This window comes from Anser cygnoides, chromosome 1 (genome assembly GCF_040182565.1).
Source record: "Anser cygnoides isolate HZ-2024a breed goose chromosome 1, Taihu_goose_T2T_genome, whole genome shotgun sequence".
Lineage (NCBI taxonomy): Eukaryota > Metazoa > Chordata > Aves > Anseriformes > Anatidae > Anser > Anser cygnoides.
The window spans coordinates 96,375,365-96,403,362 of NC_089873.1; the positions used below are offsets into that span (position 1 = coordinate 96,375,365).

The 27,998-nt window shown below is 41.3% G+C and overlaps 1 protein-coding gene across 3 annotated transcripts; it reads right to left on the reverse strand.

Moving 5' to 3' along the window:
- Positions 1 to 1,064: 1,064 nt before the first annotated feature.
- LOC106038172 (cell surface glycoprotein CD200 receptor 1-A-like) lies at positions 1,065 to 23,127 on the reverse strand. 3 transcript variants are annotated; one of them, XM_048058060.2, is made up of 7 exons: positions 22,811 to 23,125; positions 7,755 to 11,652; positions 6,668 to 6,973; positions 5,662 to 5,910; positions 4,760 to 4,859; positions 3,754 to 3,805; positions 1,065 to 2,354 (listed from the first exon to the last, which is right to left on the reverse strand). In XM_048058060.2, exons 3-7 carry the CDS (start codon positions 6,963 to 6,965, stop codon positions 2,253 to 2,255), a joined length of 801 nt encoding a protein of 266 aa, XP_047914017.2. In that variant the 5' UTR covers positions 6,966 to 6,973; positions 7,755 to 11,652; positions 22,811 to 23,125; the 3' UTR covers positions 1,065 to 2,252. The 3 variants fall into 3 exon arrangements, with proteins under 3 accessions (XP_047914017.2, XP_047914016.2, XP_047914018.2); XM_048058059.2 differs by lacking the exon at positions 7,755 to 11,652 and having other exon boundaries at positions 22,811 to 23,122; XM_048058061.2 differs by lacking the exons at positions 4,760 to 4,859; positions 7,755 to 11,652 and having other exon boundaries at positions 22,811 to 23,127.
- Between the last annotated feature and the right edge of the window lie 4,871 nt (positions 23,128 to 27,998).

The window sequence follows — 27,998 nt, forward strand, 5'->3', positions numbered from 1 at the left end:
TTTAGAGGGCAGGCTTACCTGACCACTAACAGCCAGCCAACGCAGCACTTTCACATGGAGGATGACCGCAGCACAGTAGCAGCACATTAAAAAGAGAAGTAGCAAGTACCTTGGTAGAGAAAGAGGAGTGCAGGAAAGGAGCTTCTGCTCTAAACCTCCTGTGCTGCTAGGAAGAAAGAGCATTTGTGTATGTGTGTGAACTTGAGACACTTAACTTGCATTTACCATAGTCACAAACTATGGGCAAAAGCCTATTTTCTGCCAAATTACTGCAGAGGATCTGGCTACATCCTACACTTTGCTAATCACTTAGCGACAGAAACTGTGGCCTTCCTGCCTAATGAAATTGCAGAATTAGTTGCTGTGCTGGCTGATTGGGCCTTCTAGCCACTTGGTTGCATTGGGCTTCAGGTTAGGAGACATTGCATGCCACCAGCAACAGCCTACATGACTCATTCCTCAAAGTGCACAGTAGCAGGCCTGACTGTGGAACAAAGTAGAGGACAAAAAAAAATAAATAAAAAATCAGCAACTTCGCAAAATTTAGGTCTGAATCAAACATGTTTAGTCCAGTGTAATGGACCTGTAAAGGAACTCAAAACTCTGCAGCTAGGCAGCAGGTTAGCAGGTACTGTACTCCTATAAATTTAATGTATTACATGTGTACCTATGTAGCTGATTTATATTCAGTGCCCTAAATATGTTTTTGAGTTTTGATCCCTTCTGTTTCAAAATGACATGCAGAAATGGAGAAAAGCAATACTTGCATGCGGAGAACTCCTGTACAAAAGTGTCTGTTTCATACCTGGTAGAGTGAGAATCAGTAACCATTTATATCAGTTTACATGAGTACTGCATTCAAGGAACATCAATCAATTAAAAAATCTGTTTTGCAAGCACTGAGTCATAGCTCTCAGAAGGCTATCTCAAAAGAGAGCTCTAGCAACTGGTGGCAAAGAGATTTCTATGGTCTAAAGGAAAAATCCAGTTCTTCCAATCCTATCATCAGGTCAAGTACTCAGTTGGTATTTTAAAATACTGAAATAAAAGGCAGTAAACAGAAGTTTACAGATGGATCTCTTTATTATTACTGTAAAGCCAGTTCATAATTTAGGTTGTAAGGCATCAATCCAAAAAGTTTGAGAAACACTAATATATAGAGAACAATTTATTTGACTTATTCCCAAGGAATATTTTGGGAAGGTGAGAAGTCACCTTAACATGAGACACATTAAGATACACAAGCTAATTTACATACAACAAAGTGAGCTTGCAAGTACATTTAAAAATATCAATAAAAGATCTAGACATATGAATGAAAATATCTTCAGTCGTGGTAGTAAAAATAAATATGACAACAGTTAGCAGGAATGTTATCCTTTTTGTACATTATTGCACAGTTGTAGGTGATACTTTTGAACTTGTTTCATTGTGAAATATTTGCTGTTAGTTTCTGTTAAAAATAGCTTACCAGATTTGAGTAACATGATTCTTTTACCGTATCTTAATGCCAATACTCTTAAGAAAGAGAGGAATACTCTGCCTTCAGAGAATCTTAGGGAAAAGTAATCATAACAATAATCTGACCTACCTAATGAACATGTTTAGTGGAAATACTGAATAGAAACCTAACAAGTGAATTCAACATGCTAGTGATGTCTCTTTTTTAGTGGATGAACTTGTAAATTCATCACTCATTTCAATTTTCTGAACTGGGAGATGAAAGGTCTTCCCTACTGATACTTTTTGCCAGTTAAAACTTTTCTGTGATTATCCATACTCAAAGCCCTTATGTGAGTCATTTGTAAATTAGAAAAAAGTGTCTGTTGCCTGGAGAGTGTTTCATTTTAGCTTAAACACTCTTCCCATCTCCCAAGTGTATGCAAGATAGTGTCAAATGTGTCAAAGTAATGCCTACAAGTGACTGACAAAACTAGTATCTCCAATTGAAGAATACAAAGGGAAGACTGATAACATTTTTTTTCTGGGAAAAACTATAGCTTGATGTCAGTCAAACTTCCCCAAGGAAAAACAGGAAACCTGTTTGCTTTCCCAAGGAAAAAGGCAAAATGGGAAGAAAGAGCTGTGCAGACTCATCAATAAGCATAGGTCTTTGAAGAGACCTAGTGAGCTATGTTGCCCCTGAATCTGAAGAAATCCTCTCAGAAGTTTCTTTCTATGACCAGTCTTTTGTAAAGCATCTCTTCCCTTTTCCAGTGTTGTTGAATCACTCATTTTGCTGTTGACAGTCCTTATGGAAGATTCTGCCCCACTGTCAGATCTGACACTGAGTTGTAAATTGTGTTTTCCTTCTGCACGTAAGTAGTATAAGGTTCCACCTCCGTTGTGTCATCCTAGCAAAACAAAACCAAAAAGTGTGAATACAGGAAGTAGGTTAATTTGGCAAGATTTTGCAAGCCTTTCATCTGGACTGAAGAATGTAACTGGGAAATAATGCTCCAATTTTTATTCTTCTTCGACCCACAAAAAAAAAACAAAAAAAAACAAACAAAACAATGCACACACAAACAAACAACCAAACCAAACCAAAACACCATCTGTTGCTTTTTCTACCAAAGAAACTGTATTGCTATTTCTTTCGAAGACTTGATGGATAAAGCTAAAGTATTGATTCGTGTGCTTCCTTTTCCTCTTCTATCTCTTTCCCTTCTCACTCACTTATTTTCAACCTGGAGAATTTAGTATTAGGATCTCTTTCTCTACAGAGCAAATCACGTGCTATTGTCTTGACCAGAATTGATTCCTCCATCAGTCTACAATTTCAGTCTAAAGATATTCTAATATAAGTTTTGTGATGTGCCAGCAAGAACACTGGTACTTAACCAGTTATTTTACATTAGTGCAACTGTGTCTTTCAGCAATAATTGAGAGGTAGGGAAGCAGAAGAGGAAGAAGGAAAATAACTAGAAGTGACTAAGTCATTTCAGAAATAGAAATTGAAGCGCCTTTTTAAGTTGGTGACAGAATTTGAGCCTAGAATGTGCTCCAGGTACACAGATATGCACAATATAGATGTTTCACAACATAAATGTCTCAGCTTCCCTACACGGAAATGCTGTTATTTATATTTGGTAGAAGAGAACAGAGATACAGAGCTGATGAGTGAATTTCTCAGCTACATGGGAAGCATGTAACACCGTAGGGAATTCAAGAATATCTACCATGTTGGACGTAAGAGCTCCTTCCATTGTTTTATGAGATGCTTTGTCTTGAGTACAGTTGGCTCTTTCTGGATTTTGACCAAACAAAATAAAGACTGGCCTTCAGAATTTGCACATTATCATTCTGAACATTGGGAGAGATTTTTTTTTCTCTTTCTAGGTTTGTTAATTTTGTTGTTTAATCCTTTTGTTTACTAATAGTTTTCTTAATATTCCCCAACCCATAAGATTGCCTCTCTTACTGAGCACTGTTTGTACAGCAGTTGTGGACAGTGTATCTAATATGACCAGAGAGATGTGGTGGGACTTGCTCCTTACAAAGATAAAGGATGGCAGTTAGTGAAATCTTTGCTGTTGGAACATGCCTCTAATGTTTGCTCCAAGTCAAAACTATGGTGATGATAGTCTCTGTTTTGTACTGAGATACAGCTAAGGACAAACATATAAGACAGAATAGCACCTGCTGAAAGTAAAGAGTAAAAACCTAATGGTTTCTCTTATTGACCATGTTTTCAGGGCTTTTAGAAGATCCCTGATTTAGTGATGGTCTAATCTGCATCGTTCTCCTTACCTGTAAGGAATGTGTAAGAGAAGTATCGGGAGGTTCAGTTTTGTGACAGAGTCTGTAAAAAAGAAAATAAGCATTAAAGCAAATTTCTTCCTCAATACAACACTTTGCTGAGGGGTCTTTTGAGCTTCTTTAATCACAAGCCTATGAAATATTTTTCTTTCTTGTTATCAAGAGCAAAGCCTAAAAATCTTCTCATGTCTTTCTGTCCTTGACTTTTGATCCTGAAGTTGTGGCACCCTGGCTTTCTTTACGGGTGTCTTCTGATGTTTTGGGGAGCTTAAGTGCAGAGTGGAAGCAGGTTAAAATCAAAATCCTCTGGAAGGTTGTCTTAACTCCCCCTTACTGAAATTGTATTGAACTAATTGTTCACCTTTGAGGGAGAAGGTTAGGAAGAAAAACTGTTTTGGAACAGGGGAGGGACAGAACACATCTGAGGTGTTCAGTACAGGTGCTAATTCAGCCTTTCTCTACACAAATGATTTTTTTTTCTTGGAACTGCTTTCTTTTCCACAGCAAAGCCTAAAGGGGCTAGAATCCAGTTTCACCCAGGGAGCTTCTTCATATATACAGATAAAATTTGCTGTCTCTTCCATTGACATGGCAGGATAGCACTGGCCAATCCTCTGACACTTGATGGAGCTTCTTAGGTAGAGAACCATTCCCCTGGTCTGACCAAGAGAGACACTGACAGGCTCTCACAGTACCTGAAGAACAGATTTGCTCTGCTGCTTTCCTGTCAGAATGAAGAGCTCCTATTCAGTGTAGCAGGCAATGCGTTGAGGATTCCCTGCCAATTTCTGACCATCTATATTTTACTCGGGGCATTATTCAGTGAAGATGTGTGCAACACACAGTGTCTGCAGTATAAAGTAGAAATATTTGATGTAGTCAATTCAGTTACTCATAGCAGCACAGACTGACAGAATCATGATTTCAAGACACAAATAGTACTTAAAGATTTCTGCTAGCACAAGACAAGTTTTCCTTAGCACTCTATTGTACATACCTGCAACCATGGAGCTTAAAATAGTAAATGACAGCCATGAAGGTGATAATGATCAGGAAACCAAGAGCGATGGATATATACAGGATAAGGTCGCTCTGTGCTAAAGACAAAGCACAGTCTTAATTATGTCTTCTCACTGCTACGTTCCTTTATTATTTCAGTATAAGTTTGAAGTTGCTTTAGCATATACATTTTCAACATGCTTGTAAAATAAATATAAATCCTTTTGGCAGAAGGGAAAGTCAATAATGAAACCTGTCTGAGAAATTCAAATACGGTCTGTGGCAGAGACAAAAGCAGATCCCTCAAATCCCACAGTGGATACTCATGACATTTATTCACTAAGTCATAGCTGAGCCCCTCTCAAGGACACAGTTTATCCTAGTATTGCAATTCATATGTAGTTCTCCAAGAGGAAAAATCCAAACCAAAAAGCAGAAACCAAATGCCATAGAGTGTCAGACGTTCCCTACCGAGAATTAAGTGATTTGTTTCTGCTAGCCACACAAGAGATGGTTCTCTTTCTCTCTCTTACCACAATCTAAGCAGGAGACCTTACTGTTGCATCTCAACAAATTTTGTTGATGTTCTGCTTCCATGTGGTTAACAGTAAGAACAGGACTGCTTTGAGGCTGCTTACTGCAACTTTCCCACTACCAAAAGAATACTACCACAGTAATGTACTTCCCTTTTAGCGAAGAAACCATTTGGAAATAGTGTTTGGAACATGAACAAGCTGGTGATATTTCTTGGCACATGTAGTAGAGCATGATACTCTCATCTATATAGGACTTCACTGAAGGTTTCTATAATTTTCATAGATTATTCACCTAGAAAGCACAAGAATGTGAACAGAGGGCTAGACAGGTTTTTGAACGCTGAACACACAAGGGGGAGCTTACATGAGGAGCAGGCTATGGACTTGGTCTCATTCAGAGTTGTGTGGTACACCATGCAGGTTACAGTCTTCTCGTCCGTGCTGTGTGCTGTGAACCTGCTGAGCACGGTCACTGTCCCGTTATCGTGGCTGTCTGTTTCGGTCATGGAGTTGTTCTCGGGGACCCACGAGATCTCAGCAGCCGGCCTCCCCGCCGCTGCCTTGCACACGGGGTTCCTGTGGTCGTCGCAGTACAGGGACAGCCTTGGGGGGACTGCAAAGCATCAGGAAGGGGAGACATGTGGGTTGCTGCAGTTGGCAGAGGCTGTTCTTATTCTTTACCCAAAAGGAACGTCATGAAAAGAGGAGAGTCAGGTTGGAGGTGCCATCCCGTCACAGCAATGTGTGCCAAAGTGACAAAGATTTGTCTTTTTTTTCCTCATTTTGGACAACTCTCCCACCTTGAGGTGAGTTACCACAGCCAGGTACCATTAGAGGAGGCATCTCTGGACGTGGAGGTGGGGAATTACCCAGAATACAGGGCTGAATCAGACTTTTGTCCTAGGCAGCCTTTATGCATGTGGCTTAAAATGGATTTGAATGGCAGGCTAGCAGGAAATGGGGCTGTTCTTCCTGCCTGGGTAACAACATCCCGTGTTTGATCGAATATCTCAGTACTCGGAGGTGTTGCCCTCCCATGTTTTTGTCATACTAAAGTAGTGTGTTAGTGAGTGACTACAGGAAAACAAGACGCACATGCAGACTCCTTCTTTAGTGTATTGGGGATTGCTTCACACCCGTCACTTGTAACTCTGCGGGGCAGAAAGGGGCAGCAGAAGGGAGAAGGGTTTTGGCAAATGAGGAGAGGGAAGAAACAGAGCTACTAAATGACATGCTTGACCATTCGTGCCATTGAGAAAGCTCCTCTTCTCAGTGCACGCTTCCTCCTGTGCAGGAGGAGAGGAGCTGTGTCTGTCTGGGGCTGGAGGTGGTCCTTTGGAGAAGAGAGAAATGAGGAAGGAGTCCCTTACCTAGCACGGTCAGCTGGTACATCTGGTGGAAATTCCCTTCCTGAGTTACCACTTCACAGCTGTAATTTCCTTCATCAGCCATTCCCACTTGCTGTATCTCAAGGGCATAAGACTGGCTTGATCTGAATTCACAGTTCATGCTGTCACTGCAGTTTGTTCTGTCCACCTTTTTCTGATCAGCCCTGTATCCCAAGGTGCAGGGGCCTCCTATCTTGGGGCTTATTTTCCACGTCACCATAGTTGCATCTGTTTTGTTAGGGCAGGTCATCACAGCGCTGTGACCCACTTGTGCTGCCATTCTGTTCCCTGGAGGAGACAAAGAAGGAGAAGGATGTGTGAAAAGGTGCCCAAGGATGTCACTCACAGCCTTGGAGTTCTGGTCTGTGCTTCGGAGGGAAATGTCAGCACTGTTACACTCCAGAGGGAGGCCCTGTCTGTGCTCATCCACAAGCTGTCTATCATCTGGTATTACAGTTGTGAATTGTGGAACTGGTAGGATATTACAGACTACCCTCTCAAAACCATCAATATGTTTCCCTCTGGGGCTCATCTTAGTCGATAAAACAGGTATTAGAGGAAGATATCCTGCTCTTGCACATTGGTTTTAGCAAGTCAGCATCTGAATAGTGTGGCAAATCCTCCTGTGTGTTACTCATGGCTAAAACATTTCTTGGTAGCATGTATTTAGTAGTCTTCTGCCTCTTATTAGCTATATGCAGCTGAGCTCTCTGTCAAGCTCTCTGTAGAGTTGCCACTTTTCCAGGTTTGAGGCCTACTTTGTCTTTGCTTCATCACTTGAATCAGATTCTCTGCTTGGATCAGATTCTCTACTGGCAATCATTCCTCAGAAAGTCTTTCATAGAATCCTAGAATCATTAAGGTTGGAAAAGGCCTCCAAGATCATCTGGTCCAACTGCCCCCCTACCACCAATGTCACCCACTAAACCATGTCCCTAAGCACCACATCCAACCTTTCCTTAAACACCTCCAGGGATGGTGACTCCACCACCTCCCTGGGCAACCCGTTCCAATGTCTAACCGCTCTTTTTGAGAATAAATTTCTCCTGATTTCCAACCTGAACCTCACCTGGTGCAACTTGAGGCCATTCCCTCTTGTCCTTTGGTTTCTACTCTCCTGATAAGACAGCAGGAATGCAAACTTATCTCATCTTCCAGCACTGGTGGAGGAGATTTCTCCTCTTCTTAAGGTATTGTCTACAATCAAGAGAACTACAGCAAGCACATTTACTGTTTTTCCTCAACTGAATACATTTTTTATCCTTCTTTTATTAGACTTCTAACAACTTTGGGATTATTTTACTGTTCTCACGCTTACTGGCAGGTCATCGGCCCCAGCATGGAGCCATTACAAAAATCCAACATTTATCCAAAAGCAATAGTAACACGTATGAGTCCCCTATAATTAGTATTGTGGATTTGCTGGCTGTACTACAGCAGGCAAAGAAAGCTTATTCTCAGTCTTCAGTGATTTCTATAGTACTAAGCGTTCATCAAATCCAGGATATTTTTTAGCTCTTAATCTCTCTTAATGCCATCTTGAAAGGAGTTGCTCTGTAGGTAATGTAGCATCACAACATGACCTGAGAAGTGCCAGTATAGACAAATACTTGGGGAAGATGGGTAGGAATAATGGTGCTTTTGTGGTGGTGGGTGGTTGTATCTTTGGATCTCTTCTGAATGGGAGGAGATTAGTAGCTACTTAGGCTTGCACCTCTTATCAGAGTTCCTTTCCCCCCATCCTTGTAGAAATGTCTGTAAACTCTTCACGGCTGTTACCACCTATGTGCTGAAATGGTAGAAATGTGGCTATTGCATATAGGCCATCTCATAACAGCATTTGTCTGGAACCATTACAACCAAGGAAGTAAACTTTTACTTCTGCATTCATAAAAAATCCAGCACTGTGGGCAAAGGCTTTATCTATGCCTCTCAGACGTGACCATGGCACAGATAGCAACAGGGGAGATTTGTGCAAGAAGAAGATTATTGTCTTATGTCTCAGGGGTGTCATTTGATTTTCTGAATTTTTGTGATCATATGCATTCACGCTGTGAGTCTACACAATGCATACATGCTCACACTGTGACTGGCAGCAGTCCACATAGGACATGTATATAAGTCCTACCCATCTTTATGCCATGCATGGAGCTTCAAATGTATAAAATATGCCCATATCCCTATCCCTCTTGCTTGTGAGGCTAAGATTGCAGAGAAACTTTACTCAGATGTTATATCAATTTGTGTTGACTCTCTAGTAGTGTGTCTTGTTCCTGAATGCTGTTTTATATTTGCTTGGAAACACATTTTCTTTCTTTCTTTATTTTTTTTTTCTTTCTATGCCACTGACTCGTCTTTCAGGTTTTAAAAGATGTCTCTTGCTTGGAGTCACGCGCAATGCCTTCTGCCCTTACCTTTACATGATCCATGAACTGTGTACTTGAAGAAGCTAGATGTCTGTATGGAAAAATCCAGGACTTAGTACACAAGTCCTTTCTGGAAGTTATCACATTGGCCATTGGAAGGGTAGTAGCGAGGCCACTCTGATGGCTCCTCTGTACTGTGTTTATTAAGACAAGTTGCACAATCAGGATTGCCTTCATTTTATCATTATTACTATTACTATTACTATTTGCCTATGGGTCCCTGAATTTTGTCTTAGTCAAGACAATAATCTGGCTGGATTTTCTTTTTCGACAAGCTGTCAGGACTGAATCTTTTTTTGCACATGTTGAACATCAGTCATGCCTCCTCTTTTTATAATGACCAGACTTGGGATGCCTAACCAGCCTGTGCCTTCAGCTGACACATCCAAGGGGTCAGGTTTCTAACCACAAGATATCTCCTTTCTTTGTTTCTTTGAGCCTTACACTGCTGTGAAACCTCTCAACATGATGCCACATTTGGGACAGCAGGTTCTTTTGCTTTGTTTCAACTAGCCACATGGGATCTTTTCCTTAATAAAGTGTTATGTGATGGGTGTTGTTCACAGTAAACATACATGTGAGTAAGCACTCAGAGATGAAAGGAAGGTTACTTGTGTTTTTTAAGATGAGTTCCGTGTATGTTCATGACCGTTGCCTACACTTACAGACGTAGCCCACCCTCCTTCCTCTGTGTGGCACTTTGGAGATTGACAGAAAACAAAATCCTGAGGCACAGGTTGTAAACCAGTGTGAACAGCTGGTGAGGGGATGGGACTTTTGTGTTCTTTGGGTCCCGTTGAAGGAAAAAGCAAGTAACCAAAGAGTCAGCACTGTATCTATCTCTATAAATAACCACCTGAAGAGTAATTGTTACAGATAAATAACCTTTCTTTTTCACAATCATATGTGCAACAATTAATGGGCTAATAGCATTAATACCCAAGCTGCAATCCAAGATGCCATCCATTTATACCTCATTCATTTCCTCTTTTAATAGATGACCATTATCCTTTGGGACTAGGTCATTGATCTCTGAGTGCTCTGTGCCTCTGGTGGAAGCCTGAGCTGTTGTTGCCTTTGACTGATGGTGTTAGTGGTGTTCTGAGACAGCTGTTTGTGAGGAGATAATCAGAGTACTACTTTCCAACCATGCACTTATCAGGATGGAAAACAAAAGTTAACCAACTTGATTTGTACTGACAAATGAGGTTTTTTTAATAAATTATTCCAAAAAGTTACTTAAACAAACAAACAAACATAAAACCTCTTTCAGGCAGGTAAATTAATGAATCAATTGGAAGTTCAGTTGGGAACTTCTACTGACAACAAAGCTGGTGAAAGGGCTGGACGCATGTTCTGTGAGGAGAGGCTGAGCACACCTGGATTGTCTGGTCTGGAGAAAAGGAGGCTGAGAGGCCTCTGCAATTCCCTAAGGAGGGGAAGCGCAGAGAAGGTGCTGGTCTCTGCTCCTGGTCACTGATGACAGGGGTGCATAGGACCAGCACAAAGCTGCACCAGGGAAAGGTCAGACTGGACGTTAGGGAAAACTTCTTTCCCATGAGGGTGGTCAAACACTGGAGTAGGTTTACTAGCAGGGTGGTGGATACCCCGTGCCTGTCAGTGTTCAAGAGGCATTTGGATAATACCCTCAATAACATCTTTTAACTTTTGATTAGCGCTGAAGTGGTCAGGCAGTTGGACTAGGTGGTCTCTGAAAATCCCTTCCAATGGAACTACTCTGTTCTGTTCTATTCTATTCTAGTATATTCTAAATGCAAAGGATTAGAAGACCTAAGTTTTGCATAATTAAACTTTTGTCAAAGTCTTCCCCAGACCTGACCTTGCTGTGTTTCTCTGTCCACTACCTAGAGCTGGAATTCCATTACCTCTGCCAGCACAATGTAAAGCCCAGTTCCTGAACATTCACCACACTATAAGAAATAGTCATTATGAGCACCAACTTTAAAATATTAGTCAAATCATTACTATTAGTCTGTTTGAGAAAACAATAACATGTTCTACCTTAAGAGTATTGTCTGCTGCCTCATTTTCTTTTGGAACCCACGTGAATGAACCATTCCAGCCCAACCACTTTTCCTACTGTTTAACTAAATTCTTGGGAAATGTTTTCTAACGTGCAAAATTAACACAGTTCACTGCATTTTAGCTACTTACAGATTCCCTTAAAGGTTTTTGCTTTTTCATTTCAAGGATTAAGTATCATTTGGGTGAAGACCTTTCCAAACCTAGACCTAGCTCCTGCAGACTGGTAGGAAATGTAGCTTCAATATTGCCCCGTAGTACAGTACACAGTATAGTGCTGTAAAATCTTAGTTACTCCAGCTGTACAACATGTAAATCAGAGTGTAATTCCGATAATTTGTTGGTTTTGTTTGTTTTCTGCTAGAAGAGGACAAATATGTGGGGATAGTATATCACTGAAACCATTCACTTCCCATTTTTACTAAATAAAGGGAATAATACTTAGCTTTCTGCTGCTCATTACTGCCAGGATTCATTGGTTAGTGTTTCCAAGCATTGCTGAAAATGAAAAGTGCTATTTATTTACATTATTTTCTGATACACAAATTATCCACCAGCCTCACAAATGCTTGTTTTCTTAATTCAATTATCAACAGTATTCTGTGATACTTGGTTGCACTGTATTTAAAGGACTTTTTTTTTTTTTTCTAAATGGCATTGCAAGAAAATGTGAGGTGCGTGTTTTAAACTCAGATGATTTTACCGGGAGAGGAACTGAAAGAAGCCTTTTGTCTCATGATGAGTTCTGGATGGGAGTTCTATGAATGTCTCCAAAAACTGGCAAACAAATTGTTTCCTCTGCCAGTTTAGCACTGCCAAGTGCCTCAGAGCTCCGAGTCATACCATCAGTATGTCTGACCTCATCTAAAAATAACTAAACAAACCTAAGCCTTCAGACAGACTCTGTGTTGGGGCTGGTGGTTTTTTTTTTAGCTAATGTTTGCAAATAGTGACCACAAGTGACAATCTTGTGCTTGTTTAATGGTGTATGCTTTCATTTACATCTTAGAGCAATATAATTTTAAATGTCTTTCAATTCATTTGAACTCATTAAAGAGGTCAAGATCAGAGGCAGTCTGGGCTGCAGTGACAGCACCCTGGTTGAGTTTGTGATCTTGAGGAATATGAGCCTGGCAAAGAGAAAAGACAGGACCCTGAATTTCTGAAGAGTGAATATCCATCTGTTTAAAGACCTAGTGGATGAGACCCCATGGGATACTGTCTTCAGGGTCAGAGGAGCTGATCAGAGCTGGCAACTCTTTAAAGGTAATTTTCTTAGGGTACGACAGTTCTCCATCCCCATGTATAAGAAATCAAGCAGGGAAGGCAGGAAACCAGCATGGCTGAGCAAGGACCTGCTGGTCAAACTGAGTTGTAAGAAGGAAATACACAGGCAGTGGAAGCAGGGACATGTGGTCTGGAAAGAGCACAGGGATGCTGCCTGGATGTGCAGGGATGGGATCAGAAAAGCCAAGGCACAGATGGAACTGAGCTTGGCAAGGGGTGCAAAGAACAACAAGAAGGGATTCTACAGGTACATTGGTCAGGAAAGAAAGGCCAAGGAGAGAGTTCCCCCTCTGATAAACAATAAAGGAGAACTGGTAACGACAGACATAGAGAATCCTGAGGTACCCAACAACTTCTTTGCCTCAGTCTTCATTGCCAGTCAGGCTGCCCACATCTCTCATTTCCCCAAACCTCTAGGTGGGGGCTGGGGGAGCAAATTTTCCCACTGTAAGGGAAGAGCAGGTTGGAGACCACCTGATGAAACTGAAGAGGCACAAGCCCGATGACATGCATCCCAGGGTCCTGACGGAACCGGCTGATGGAGTTGCTGAGCCACTCTCCATCATATTTGAAAAGTTCAGGCAGTCAGGCAAAGTCCCTGGTGGGTGGAAAAAGGGAAACATCACTCCCATTCTTAAAAAGGGTGGGAAGGAAGACACAGAGAACTACAGATCAGTGATAATCACCTCTGTGCCCGGGAAGATCATGTAACAGATCCTGCTGGAAGCAATATCAAGGCACATGCAGGACAAGGAGGTGATCCGAGACAGCCAGCACAGCTTCACCAAGGGCAAATTGTGCCTGACCAATCCGGTGTCCTTCTGTGATGGAGTGTCTGCAACAGTCGACAAGGGAAGACCAACCAATGTCATCTACCTGGAATTCTGTAAGGCCTTTGACAGGGTCCCACATGCCATCCTCATCTTTAAATTGGAGAGATATGGGTTTGAAGGGTGGATGATCCTGTGGACAAGGAGTTGGCCAGATGGCTGCAGCCAGAGTATTGTAGTCAATGGCTCTATATCCAGGTGGAGGCCAGTGACGAGTGGTGTCCCTCAGGGGTCTTTCTTGGGACTGGTACTGTTTAATATCTTTATCAATGACATAGACAGTGGGATCGAGTGCACCCTCAGCAAGTTTGCAGACAACACTGAGCTGAGTGGTGTGGTTGATACAACAGAATGAAGGGATGCCACCCAAAGGGACCTGGACAAGCTAGATAAATGGACCCTAGTGGACCTAATGAAGTTCAAAATGTCCAAGTGCAAGGTGCTAGACATCAGGAAGAGGTTCTTCACCAAGAGGGTGGTCACACACTGGAATAGTCTCCCCAGTGAAGTAGTCACTGCACCAAGCCTGTCTGCATTTAAGAAGCATTTGGACTGTGCACTTAGTCACATGGTCTAAAATTTTGGGTAGACCTGTGCAGTGCCAGGAGTTGGACTCAATGATCCTTATGGGTCCCTTCCAATAGGGATATTCTATGATTCTATGATTCTGTGCTGCAATAGGGTTGGGGCAGTCCTTGACATGAGCACAGACTGGGAGAAGAACTCATTGAGAGCAGCCCTGAGGTGAAGGACTTAGACATTCTGGTGGATGAAAGGCTTGACACGAGCCAGAAATGCATGCTTGAAGCCCAGAAGGCCAACTGCATCCTGGGCTGCATCAACTGAGGAGTGGCCAGCAGGCCAAGGGAGATGACTGAGCCCCTCTGTTTTGCCCTTGTGAGGCCCCACTTGGAGTGCTGCGTCCAGGACAAGAAAGATGTGGAGCTGTTAGAGCAGGTCCAGAGGAAAGCCACAAAGATGATCAGAGGGCTGGAGCACCTCTCCTATGAAGAATGGTTGAGAGAGCTGGGGATGTTCAGCCTGAAGAGAAGGCTCCGGGGAGACCTCATGGCAGCCTTTCAGTACTTAAAAGGCGGGTTGTAAAAAAGGAGAGCAACTTTTTACTCAGGGAGATAATGACAGGACAAGGGGGGATGGTTTAAAACTAAAAGAGGGGAGATTTAGATTAGAGTTTAGGAGGAAATTCTTCACTCAGAAGGTGGTGAGGCACTGGCACAGGCTGCCCAGAGAAGCTGTGGATGCCCCAACCCTGGAGGTGTTCAAGGCCAGGCTGGATGGGGCTTTGGGCAACCTGGCAAGGAAGTTGGAACTGGATGGTCTTTAAGGTCCCTTCCAACCCAAGCTCATTAGCCCTACTTGTCAGCCGTGTGGATAGGTACAGTGCTTCCATTCCTATAGACACTCATTCACATTATCACCTGATGCAGAAATAGTCCAGCATATTTGCAGTCTCTCAAGAAAGCATATGCAAAAATGGAGCTCTGCTTTCTTTTACCCCAGAGCGTAGTACCAAGTTCAGATAATCTAAGATTTTGAACTGGGTGACCTAAAATCTCGTAGCTTACAAGCAAATTAAGACTGGGTATGGGTAATACTTGACAAAAATCTACTGAACAGGAGCTTATAAAGAACAGCCATTTTTGTAACAGTTTCTGATAAAAAAAAGGATGTCTTTCTTTCTATTTCAAGCTAAGTCAGTCTAACGAGATGTCAAGACTTGCTGTTTTTTACCACAGAGTTAGCTTTATTTAAAGATAGTCCAAAATGTTTGTGCTCAGGAATGAGTCCACAAATAGCTAGGGGATCAGCCAGCACAAAGGCAGTTCTTTAAATGGAAATTATCCTCACCCCTATCCTATTCTTCCTAGTCAACCATACCTTTACTTTAGTTTGGAAATGTTGATAGGACCTCACAGATTCAGAGAATCACCTCATTTTAGTCAAGGGCTGAAGTCGGACGTGCCATACCTTTTCCTTCTAGTGAATATTCCAAAAGCCTTCTAATCGCTAAACGTATGTTTCATTAGAACATTAACCAATATACTAGGAAGTGATAGCTCTTTAGGTAACTCACAATTGCTGGCTATACTCATTGAATGAAAAGGCCTGAAAATAAATCTTTCCTGTTCTCCATGCCTTTACAAAATGCCTTCTTTCCCCTAGTCCTTTTTTCTAGTCCACCAGCTTTCAGTGGCTTCTCAGGCCACACAAAGACCCACATGACCTTTTCTTGTCCCCTTTTACCATCACATCTGTGACTTCTTGTGGATCTGTTCCAACCAAACCTTTTGCAAGAGTCTGTTCCCCAGTCTGCTTTCTTCGCCTTTCTGCTGCCTGCCCCAGCCTGCACTCTTAGGTAGAGCTCAGCAGCTCTGAGGGAAGACACCATCTCCCCTTTCCTCCAGGAATTTAACTAAGCATAAAGGACTTGTGTCTGCTGTGCAGGCAAACTGAACAAACAAACCTATTCCACTCCTAAAGAGGAAATGTTCAATGCTGCAAGTGTTAAAAGTCAGACCAGTCACCACACCGCTGTTTTCTGGAACGGTGCTTTCATTCTGTAAAATGGCTGAAGGTCAATTGCTGAAGTTTCCTCTGTGATGGCTGATTACTTCAAGACCCGTAGAATCAGGGCATATATGCCACAAACGTCAGCATTTATCTATTTGAATGATAGCTTGGAAACAACCCACTACATTGCACAGCTTCTTCTCTAAAGGTGAAATCCCATGTTATAGCTGAGCTGAGCTGAACTAACAGCATGCTGCAAATTAAAAAGGGGATAACCAATGAAGCAAAGGCCTCGCTCTCTGTGGGTCTGCAAAGAATAAGAAAATTGAAGAGGTGTGACCTATCAAGCTCATCTCAGTGCAGTGATAAGTGAATGATGATAATCAAAGGTCAGCCCTGTTAACTATTGAATTCTACCCAGGAGAGATGATATGAAGAATCATATATCTACACATTTGTTGTAAATAACTTCTCATTTTCAATCTTATTCTTCACAAATGAGTGAACAATGGAAAACGGCAATCATTTATTCTGTTTGTCAGGAAGTGCAGAGCCCAGGAGAACAAGCTGTCAGTCATACAGACGTAGAAAATAGACAAGTTAGGTTCAGGGAGCTCTGTACAGCTCCAAGCTGAATCAATCCATTTTGGTTATTGACATAAATTCAGTGTAAGCTTGTTTATCTTTGGGGACTCCTCTGACAGGTTACGGCTAGATAGGGTTGGAGGTCTTCAGTCCAAAGTCTTCTAATTTGACTCCAGTCTCTGAAGTTAACCTAATTAAAATACAACTAATGTTATGTCACCCTTCAGTGTCTTCCCTTGACTGCTGAAGAAGATTTTAAGAGATGTTTGAGAGGGTTCTCGAGCTCTGTTCTAGTGCATTGAGTGCACATTCCAGTGCACTGACAGATTCCAGTTTCATCTTTGAAAGTGGACATATCCTCACTCAGGAAAAAACGCACTCAACCCAGGAGCTCATATTTGTGTTTCAGAAATGTTCTGGTTACTGTTGTCACGCTAAGATTACTGTAATTGAAAAAAAGATTTGGGGAAAAATTGCCCTGTTTTTCTAACATGGTTTCTGTAGTGTGTTTGACAGCTCTCGTGGATAACTAGTTACACCAGTTCCTTTACAGTGTCACTTAGTCATCTCTCCTGTTTCTCAGAGTTTTTCACACAGTAATAGGAGAAAGAAATATTTCAAAAACAGGAAAATTTGATTGTGAAACCACTGAATTTTTCAGGGGAATCACTGAAAAATCAGACAGCTACACAGCTTGAAAGTGCTTTTGATTCCTTTCAAGTAGGAAAGATTTCCAGCCTCTGTTATTCTTTATAGCAGGTTTTAACCCACAGTAAAACCTTTTCTTACCCCCAGAATGACTCAAGTTCCATGACAGCCTCTTTAGAAATTCAGCTGTTAAAGAGTTTTTTCACACTGTAAAGAGACTTCTTTACTTTCTCAGACGTAATTCTCTTGTGTCTTCATTTCTTGCAGTAACAATCTACAGTAGCATTTTGGTGCATCCCCCCTCCTCGCCCCCGCAGTTTAAACTTAGAGGTATAATGAACTGAAACAGTGATTATACCACAAGTAAATGACTAACTGTATCTTGGAATGAATATATTATATGAGTCATAGCAAGTTATAATCGTAAAGGCAGTACCGGATGCTTGGAAGAGGCCAGATACAATAGGCTGAGCTCTGCATTCTCCTTCTACCACTACAGAGTGCCTGTGACCACTTAGCAAGCCTTGTCTGGAATGAGGAGAAAGATAAACAAATAGAAAGGCTTTGTACTAGGGTAGAAATTGCTAAAGTACTGTCAGAGTTTTTTATGTGGCAGCTTTGTGACTCTGGAAATGTAGCCACAACAGCACAGGATGGAGTACAGGCTGAAAATCTGCCCTGCGCGCTGGATGAGTAGTAAGTAGTTAGAGTGCTGTGAGTTTCGTGATAAAAATACATGAACCAGCTTCCCTGAGTTGATGTGACTCAGACTCCTGAAGCTGCAATCACAGCTTTTTCAGTGACAACGCATCTTTAAAAGGGCAGCATTGGACACAGTGAGAAACTTACAGTTTTATTTTTAGTTTCCCTCTAATACTCTTTTACCTGTATTTGTCATTATTCCTTGAAAATGTATTCTATTCCCATTTCATTTTATTTAGGCCTTTTTCCCATCTTCAGAAATTCCATTCTTCCTCACACCCAAATTCTTCTTTTGTTCTCCTTGTAACCCGTTTCTGTTCTGCCACCATTAGTGTCCTTCGCAGTGTCAGTCTCTTTTCTGCTGTCTCATCCAAACTCAAATGGCAAATTTAAAACACAGCCAGAAAATGACACTTTTTCACTGTAAACTCTAGTTTTTCAATATGAATTGTCTGCAGCATGGCTGGAATTCTTTTAGATTTGAAACTTTAATATCAGGAAGTGGCTTTATATGTTGCAGAGAGCTGAGCACACTGGCAGAACTTCATAAAGAACCCAAGGTTTCAGTCTTCACATTCAAGATGGAATATACCTTTGCAGTTGCCAAATACTAGTTCTTAATGTTTCTATGATCTTCTCGTGCTCTTTAGCTTTCTTCAGTGTCCTTTCAAGCAGTAATTCAAAACAGCTGGTTTTGTAGGCAAAGGAATGATGTTAAATCTCACCTAGTTGGAGATGAGGTTTGATACAGTGTCCTCTCAAAAATTGTAAATTAAGCCAAAGAAAGGAGGGGTAATTGGAGGGAAGTATGATGGGTAAAAACTGTATCAAGGAGAGAAAGCAAAAGGCAGTGTTGAAAGGAAGTGTCAGGTTGAAGGTAGCTTGCTAATAATGTTTTTCAGCAGACAAATTTTATACTAATTCTGTTTAACATTCTTAATAATGGCATTGGCATTTGTATCAAGAGTGTGTGAGGAAATTTGCTGAAGGCAGAAAGTATATGGTATTATTAATATAAAGAAGGGAAATGTCACAGAAAAAGAACCGGGTAGCCTTGATGAGTGGATGGTAGATGTCCATTGAAATCCATCAGCTCAAAATGTAATAACAATGAAAATAGTTATTACAATAAATTGAGAAGTGTTTCATGATACAATGCCTGCAAAAATGATTTGATGCAATTATTTAAGGGTCCTTTCTTGAGGTTGTGTTTCTAACCTTGAGCAAAAGGGCTATGTCTCAATCAAAACATGGCTTTATAGAAAAAAAGGATAGGTATGCTTCTCTAATGGAGGACTTAATGTTTAAATGATGTGTTGGAATCATCTAGCTTGCAGAATTAACACCTTTGCCCAAATCCTCAACCAATAATAAATCAACGCTGAACTTAACAAGCTGTTGTATTTTATATGACTCTGGCTGTTAACTTAAAACTTCCTATAGCAGCCTCTGTGTGCAGGGTGAGTAGATCTTTATCCTTGCAGAATGTGAGCTGGAACAGATGAGAGGAGAAGGGGCTTACACTGTATGCCAAAGCAGTTTGGGTAGTATTTCTTTCAGAGTAGCACTGTGATGCCCTGTGTAACAAACTGCAAAGACCCTCTGGACACTTCCCACTACAGAAACAGATACAGAGTGTTTTATACTCTGTTCTGCATGCTGAATTTGACTTTCTACTCTCTTCCTCATGAGAAGACAAAAAAAAAAAATGTTTATTTATGCTTAAGTGGCATTTTCCTGTTATTCCAAACAAAAATAGAGCATTGACTGCAAATGGTGGGTTGTATGCCCTATTTTTCATACTTTCCAGAGAGCAGATAAGGGACTGCTGTGAAAACACACTAATGACTTCACTTTTCTATAGTTAGAGTCACACCTTGCTTAGTGTTCAGCTTTAGCACTGTAATTTTTTTTTCTAGCCTTTTCTTACTCAATACAAAGATAAGGCAGCATAAGAAGATTCCCTCCGCTTTATTCTTATGAAAAATTGTACTTCTATATACAAAATACGTCAGCTTTGAGTATTAAGTAGAATGTACATCTGTAAGTGCATTACCAATTAAAGAAAATCTGCTTTATAGTCATAGAGTATGCGGTGTACTTGCAAAACCGAACTCCCCCGTTTCTGGGGTTCTGAAACTAGACACCTTTAGACATCGTGTTTGGACCATATCAAAGTAAAATGTTATGTCACATGAACATGCTTTGAAGATTGTATTAGGGCAATTTAGATGACTTCTGAGAATTTTTTTTTGCTTAATTTAATAGTACAGAGTTCTGTTTTAAGTGTTTGTGTAAGAAAAACAGGCTGTTGTGATTCAGGTGTTTTTAGTGTAAAAGGAGACAAAATAATCCTAGTACATAAAATCAAAGGAGCAGCAGAGCAATAGTGAAATCAAGATAAATGTACATTTACCAAAATTGTTTTTTAACCTTTGATTTTTATATCAGGAGCAAGATTCCAGAGTAAACTAGAATAGGAGGCAACAGAGACAAGAGCACTGAAACACCTGAAGACAGTGGAAATAAGAAGGCAGTAAAACACACTAGTGTAGTAACACTAGTGAAGAAGAAATTAAAAGCTTTTTTTTTTTTTTTTTTAAGGGAAGAAGCTAAGGGAAAGCAGTTGCATTCAAGAAAGTTAGGTATCTGGGTGAAATTGTACTACAGACAGGTTGCTCTGAAGTTCCAATTCACTGTTATTCACCTCACTCTAATTTCAGCACTGAGGCAATGCCATTGTTTTCAGTTTTTTACTCTTGGTAAAATTGAGCTAACATAGAGAATCACATCTCATTACTGACAACAGATTTCTTTGTGCTTCCTCTGAAGCACACTGTCATATCTATTGTCACAAGATAGTACTACAGATCCAGGACTTACACAGCTGAACATTGCAAATGTTACTCCGATAAAAAGAGTTTAATTGTATGAACCTCATATGGAAAAACTTGCCCTCCCTTATCCCCTTTCCTTTGGAGTATGCACACAACCACAAGGTGTCTTATTTGTTTAGTTAAACTAAGAAAAGTCTTCAAAGTTTTACCTAAAAGTTTTTAATTCTGAGTCTTTTCCACTGCTGCTCCTATGAGGATTCTTATAGAAGGGTTGGTAGTACAGATCGTGCACCCACAGCTTCAATAGCATACTACCCAGCTCTGCTTGGGGACAGATCTAGACACAACAATCACAAAGGTGCTGCCCCTTCCTCAGTTGTAAAAACTGACCAAGGCACACAAGGCAACGTATTAAAGGTATGTTAAGGAAAACACTAATGCAGGTAAAGCCTGGTTATGCACAAGAGTTTTTGCATGACCTTATTTCATTCACGGTAGCTTGTTATGGTCATCAGAAGGGGGGCATAGTTCCTTCGAGCTTCATACAACATTAAACTTCTCTGGATAGAGAACACACACTAGATCATCTTAACACATCTGGCCTGTGATTTCTAAGGGAAAAACCTCGTCACTACACCTTGCTGAGAACCGTCACAATAATATTGAAGGAAACATGTTTAAAAACAGCCTTAGCTAAGAACTTCCCATCAAAAGTGTGCTGTTTGTTTTGGAGGGACGAGGTTCAAACATGAAGTTAGATTTCAACACATTGTTTTTGTGTGTTCTTTGAAGGGGAATATCAGTGATTCAAGACACCAAGAGGTTAAAATCCAATTGTCTTCTGGATGAAAAAGAGAACTTTTTTGGCATTAGATTTTTTTAATATTTCCAGCAAAGTCCCATTTTAAAAAGAAATGTTGCCAGTAGGATTCTCCTTTGTCTCCCCCATTTTCTTCAACATTTTGTGACATGTCCATACTCCTTTACTTTTTGAGCAGCTGTACTCAAAAGCATAGACTATCTCTGATGCTACCATAACCTATGTGTATGACCTTGAGATGGTTCCTTGGTATTCTTCTCAGATAATTTATTTACTGGAAGAATGGGGACATGGGAAGGGAATGTTTTTTTGTTTGTTTGTTTTTTTTTAACCTCTAGTGTGCCTGCTGTGAGTTTACTAATGCAGAGTTTAATAAAAGTGTGTGAAGATTTCAAATTTTTTTCAATGGGTGGCACTGAGATTATAATTTTGGATCCCTCATTTGATCTGCCAAACGCACTACAGGCAGGTGTTCCCTCACTGACAACAATAACTGTATCCATTTTGCTTAAAAATATCTGTATATTTTAATATTTTTAAGGATAGTATCTTCTGTCCAAGTGGAATGAAATATTTCGTGTCAATGCAGCTTAATTCTACTTGTCCATAATAGTAATGGATATAAGCATGTTACATGTTATTCAGAGATGTCCCTAGCTGGCAGTTTAGGTTTCTGGAACTGCTACTCAAATTACATGAGCAAGTCCCTGGACTGCTGCATGGCATCTGAAAGAGCACAAGCTCTAGAAATGCAAATGAACAATATCTAGGAGACGTTAACTGTCATAGCTAGAATATATTAAAACTAAGCCAACTACACTAACAGACAGAGTTAGAAAGGGTTAGGAATGTCACTATCTTTGGCGCCAAAGCCCTTCCCGTGCTTGATAGCAATCATTCCATTAGCCTCAGAATGAAATTGCAGAAACTGCTCCCGGCTATCAGCACACCAGTGATCTTCCACCACTCCTAAGAAAGACACAAGATCCCTGCCCTGTTCCGTAGTGTCTACCACCTCTCCTCAGCAGAAACCTCATGGCCAAAAGCTTCACATTCACAAACACTTTCCTGGGCATATTTTTAATAGGTCAAATGGATCAGTTTCTCAGAGGATGTGGATTTAGTGCTCTTAGTAAATAGGCTATCTGTGGCTAGCGGTACATTATAGCTACGAGTCACTAAATAATTGCCTGTGTAGAAGTCATGGGGATAATGACTGGCAGCCTTGTGACCACTGAGAAAAGAAAAGCAGGAGCAGATATTTGGGAGGCATGTTTTGATCTTGCTCCGTAATTTTTAACAACTAAAGAAAGTCGTAACATGACACATAGCCCTTACGGTAAGAAAAGATTTGTGCACGTTTCCCTTTCTTCCACCCTGACAGCTGATCAGTCCCAGAGAACAGTTAGACTCACCCGTTATTCTTGTGAGCTTGGTGATGGTGAGCAGCATGAAAATACACGCAGCCTTTCCAGCAATCTTCATGTCAGCTCCTTTTTTCATGGCTCAGGCGGCTCTGTCACTCCATCCGTCCCACTGCCAACCTAGCTGTGGTCATGGGGCATATTTCTTGCCTGCCAGTGCATCCTCAGTAGCCAAGGCGAGTGTTTTCTCTTCCGCCCCTTCCCCACTCCTCTCCTGACTGCCTGGCTCCTCCAAGTTGGAGGGGTTCCTCCTTCTGACTTTTGAGAGCACTAGGCTTCCTGTGCTGAGAGCCTAGGCGAACGCTGAGGAAACAGACTGAACAGCTCTGCCTTCCGCTCATTGGCTCTCCTCAGGAGGCTGATGAGTGAAGATAAACCCTGCAGCACAGCTCAGATGGGGTAGCAGTGGAGGAGACTATTTAAGCCTGAGTTTAATATCAAAAAGAAAATCTTCATTTTGTGGCGCTAGAGAGAAACTTTTTCTTCATCCTTGCCACTACTGCTATTCTGCATCTTCAGCACTTCTTTGTCACTACCTCAAAGAAAAATCCTTCCTCCTGTCTTAAGGATTTCTCCCTTCAGGAGCTACTGTCAGCTTTGTTTCCACCTTGAACAACAAGGCTTTCCAGACCCTGGGAGGAGAGACTGAGTGAGAGAAAAGAAATACTATTTTACATACTTTTCAGCAGAAATCATAGAAAATCAAGCTGGCCCACATCTTTCAATTACAACTTTTTTCTTCAGGATACTGTGGTTTTTGGGTTTTGTTGTTAGTTTTTTGTTGTTAGTTTGTTGTTGTTGTTGTTGTTAGCACTGTACCTGTTTCTCCACTTCCTCACTTTAGTCTTTTCAGATTCAGAGCTTTCTTTTCCTTTCTTAAGCCACAGCACTTCCCTGGCACAATTCTGTGGGCCAGCAGTAGAGAAGGTTCCAGCTGTTGAAAGCTGCAAATCAGAATAATTACCACCAAGGACAGAGACAAAAACAGTAAAGACAGAAAACAGATCAAAGTCAACAAGAAATTGAGGTGTTCATGAGCTAGGACAGCACAGCACATTTGGACATCGACAGGCTGCAGTGATGACGGTAGTCTGATGTTCTGGTAATTTTGTTGGATCAGACTAGTGTTCAGAAATGGTCTGCATTAATGTTCACTGGAGCAAAGGAGTGTGAATTAAGGTCTCATGTGAATAAGCAAAAAGACTGATAAGGAACATATAAAGAAAATCAGGCAAGACAGAAAGAAATTTAATCTTCTTGGTCCTAGAGTCTTATTATTGACTGCAGTTTTGTGTGGCGAGGAGTACTGTACCTTTGTCCCACTTGATTTTTAAGTTCAGTTTAATGTTTTGATGCTTCTCAGCAGTATTCTGAGGTTTTCAATGTGCTATCCACAGCAACACTCTGGTTTATTTTTTGAGTAATTACCGTTGATCTAGGAGTTAGTGATGCATGTGAATAGATAACATAGGTATATTTTAGACAAGGAGATGGAGAGGAAGAAGTGTTTGTGTAAAGGAAAGAATTAGGCAACGTGTAAGCAGTATGAGGCCTTGGATGTGTAAGAAATGGTGCTCAAACTTGACGCAAAGGCCAAATGAAACTAAGTTGGTATAAATGTGCAGATTTGGCAGACTGGATGATTGCTGCATGAACTGAGAGACTTGAAAAATGAAAGATGCAATGGGGTAGAAGAGATTTAAGAAGAGAGTTAGCTATCTTGCTAATAATAAAAATGCTACTTTAAATTGTCAGAATTACAGGTGTCTGACATTCCTACAGGAATTCCTTCAGAACCAGAAACTGGACAGCGGGATTCTTTTGCTAGGCAAATGTCATTTAAGATGTTATTAAGAAGCCTTGTGAGCAACTTTCGACTTGAAGCCTGGGTGTCCAGGAAAAAGCAGGGGGCTCATATAAGAAGGTAGGACAGAAATCTGAGGATGCCTGAGAATGGGAAATACTGCCACAGTGCCTCTTTTTACCTTTTTGAAAATACTACTACAGACAATGGAATTTAGGAAGCGAGACATGCAGTCTGTGGCGGGACATTACTGAAAACATAAATTTACCACAAGAAGTAGTGAATTTTTATTTCTTCTTCCTGTCGTCTCAGTTACACATTGGGAACCAGGATCCCATGACAGAGGAACTGACCCTGAGAAAGGCCAGATTTTGACAGAGGATGACCTAGATGGAGAAATAATGCATGGAGGCAGGGGAAAGATGTTGGGGTTTGCTGGCTGCATCAGTCAGAAATGTGGTGTGCATTTGATGGAAATGAGGAGAAAGAGAGGGATAAATTGATCATGAGAGCTGAGCTTGAAGCCTGAGACATAGTTGAAGAAGAAGAAGTTGCCAACAAGGTGCAATTAAAGGCACTTCCAGTGAGTGCACATTTCTACACAGCAGCAGAGAAAACCCAAAGCCACTGCAGTCTTTCTGGAGTCTGAACTTTCCCTGTCTTCTGTGTACAGAGAGCACAGATCTGGGCTTTGCCTGTGGTTTTCAGTGTGGGTGATTGCAGACCCATTTTATGTTAATTATCATAATGTCATCAGATATTATTTGACAAAGGCACAGTCTGTGATCTGCTCTGTTTGAAGTGGTTTTACTCAGCCTTAAAGTCCTTGCTGACAGCAGATTCCATGCTAATAACTTGTTCAATAAGAAGTGCAGGAGTATAAAGCTGGGTTTTAACTACCAAGGTGCAGACAGAAATTATTTTTTTTCAGGAACTTCATTTCCAATGATGACATAAATAGCAGTGTGCCGGAACCTCAGCTGGTATAAACTCATAACCCAGCCTGGGTCTGTTGACTTCTCACAGAGCTGCCATGATTTTGTCCACATGAGAATTCTCCCTACTGTGTCTCCTTCTGTGTCAGCTGAGGACCCTAAATCTTGGGACCATTCACATGGCACTACAGGCTGCACATATATGAGAAAATCCAATTATCTCTGGAGCTGAGAGTGGTTCTGGAAAAGTGTGATTCTCTGTGCTACTGAGAGATGTGTTTTACTCACAGAGTAAGTGCACACCCTAGTAATGAAATAAAATGATCTTGTCTGGGAATGTGGCAGGTAAGTGGAATTAAGGATGGATTACATTATGTAATGGTTTTGCCCGATGTATAGGGCATTAAAACACTTTAATTCTTTCAGAGATAGTGGTGTGCGTCACACTTGTAAGTGAATTTCCTGCCTTGTGATGATCTTAGAGCCAAGATCTTGTTACATTTACAGTGAAGGAAAAATAATTTCATAAGTTTTATTTGCATCCTTTGTAACAAAATACACTAATTTTGCATATGGGGTTACGTGATAGAGAAAGCAAAAGTATTGGATAGCCTCACTTCTTGTGTGGGCAGATGCAAAACTTCTCCTACATCTACCTTGCAAATGCACTTTATTGTGACTGGCTGTTCCTCCTAGTGTTTCAGTTCAGAACCGTAATAGAGTTCATCCAGTCTACCTGGAATATGACTGACAGGTCTGCCCAAAATATGATTGTATGAATGCTTGCAATTGCAGGCTCTGTAATTTCAGCTCTTGTTTTCAGCATGCTGTGAAGGACAGGGCACAGCGGACATTTCCTAGCCCGTCACATGGCAAGTCCTCTAGCAGAATGGCACAACATGGTAGGCTGGCTCTGGAGATAAAATTTACGAACTTTGCAGCACTGAAGTGACATGATATGCTTATAAAGCCGCTTCCTGGTTGTTCTGTGGTTGAATGTTGTTTATTCCTGGAAACACCCACACACCTGAAAGTCCTGATGAGAACACGGTTTCTTTCACCTAACTCCTGCTGGAGGGTAGGTAAGCCTGAGGTGAAGCCCACATTCGCAGAGTCCCTCTCCCTTCAGGGAAGCTTGCATTTAATAGAAGACTGAAACAGGAGGACCTGACTTTGGGTTCAGAGCTGTTGTGCGCCATTTATACACATGTAGGTAAATAAAATTCTACCCATGTTTCAAAGTATACCTGTGGGGGTGTTGTGTGGGAGGCTAAATGCACTAAACACTTCCCTGCAGCCTAGTCTGAAATTCTGCTCCCCATGCCTCCTTGGATTCCTGCCTCAAAACCTTCTGCAGGCCATGCCCATGCTGTGCAGTTGCTGAAAGTGCAAAGCTCCCCTAGCTGGCTTTCAGCTATCTTCAGAAATGGCAGTGGTATGCTCAGAACAGCACAGCACGGCACCTAGCCAGGGCATAGCAGCCTGTTTGTGCACCTAACTGCTGCCCTGTGGGGATGAACGTTTCCACCCAGTACAACGTGATGGCGTATCGGCTTACTTGGAGCTAGTTCTGGAGTCACTAACATATGTGGAAGGCACAGTTTCTGCTGGTATGAAATGGTGTGGCTCTTTCGAAATCAGCCTTAACATCACTAAAACGCGTGATGTTGCCCTGCTCTGAGCTCCTGCGTTGGCCACAAAACTTAGGAGTTTCACCCTGTGATACGCTGTGTTTATGTTCTAGCCCACCTCCCAGCAAGGCTTCCCTTGAACCATGCTCCAGATTGTGCAAAAATACTGGGCTTACTTGGAGAAGTGCGCTGAGGGCGTATGATGAAAAGTGGGGAGGAAGTGACTCAGAGCACCGGATGAGCTGAGACAGATGTTTGGTGAGAGGGAAGGAGTGGGAACTTGCAGATGAGACCTAGCTCCCCTCCGTGCTGGAGTTCCGAAGTGTTGGAGTCAGCCCTTCTTCGCTTTGGTCGGGAGGCAAATCTTGCAAGACGTTGCACTGAAATAAGTAATTAAGGCTCTGCTTTCTCAATAGGAAGACGTTTCACTTCTCTGATTCCTTAAAGTGCTGAAATCCTTGGTTTGGTGGAAGGAACAGGATATGGAGACATTTCCAGGGTGTTTTCTTATTTCAGCAATAGCTGGTAGGTAGAGAGGTACATAGCCCATTTATGCAGTGAATGAAGTTACTTCATTTTCTTAGCTTGAAGTTGGTATGAGAAGTGGTCAAGCATCCTGCCATTATTGCATTATAAAGGGAAACAGAAACTAATTTCTAGTCCTAATAATAATTATTAGCTAACCAAGCTTGGCTTCTAATCCCTCTACCCTTCTAAAAACTGTGTGTGTGTGTTTTTTTTTCCCAGACTACATTTCACTTCACCTTCAATTTTCATTTTTCCTCTCTGATTATTTGTTTGAATCAGAG

Excerpts from the sequence above, each read along its gene's own strand:
- LOC106038172 (XM_048058059.2), bottom strand. The coding sequence starts at position 22,898 with ATGAAAAAAGGAGCTGACATGAAGATTGCTGGAAAGGCTGCGTGTATT. Across the intron at positions 5,911-6,667 it reads GTACCAGCTGACCGTGCTAG|TCCCCCCAAGGCTGTCCCTG; the intron begins GTAAGGGACTCC and ends GATGCTTTGCAG. Across the intron at positions 2,355-3,753 it reads CTCTTACACATTCCTTACAG|GATGACACAACGGAGGTGGA; the intron begins GTAAGGAGAACG and ends TTGTTTTGCTAG.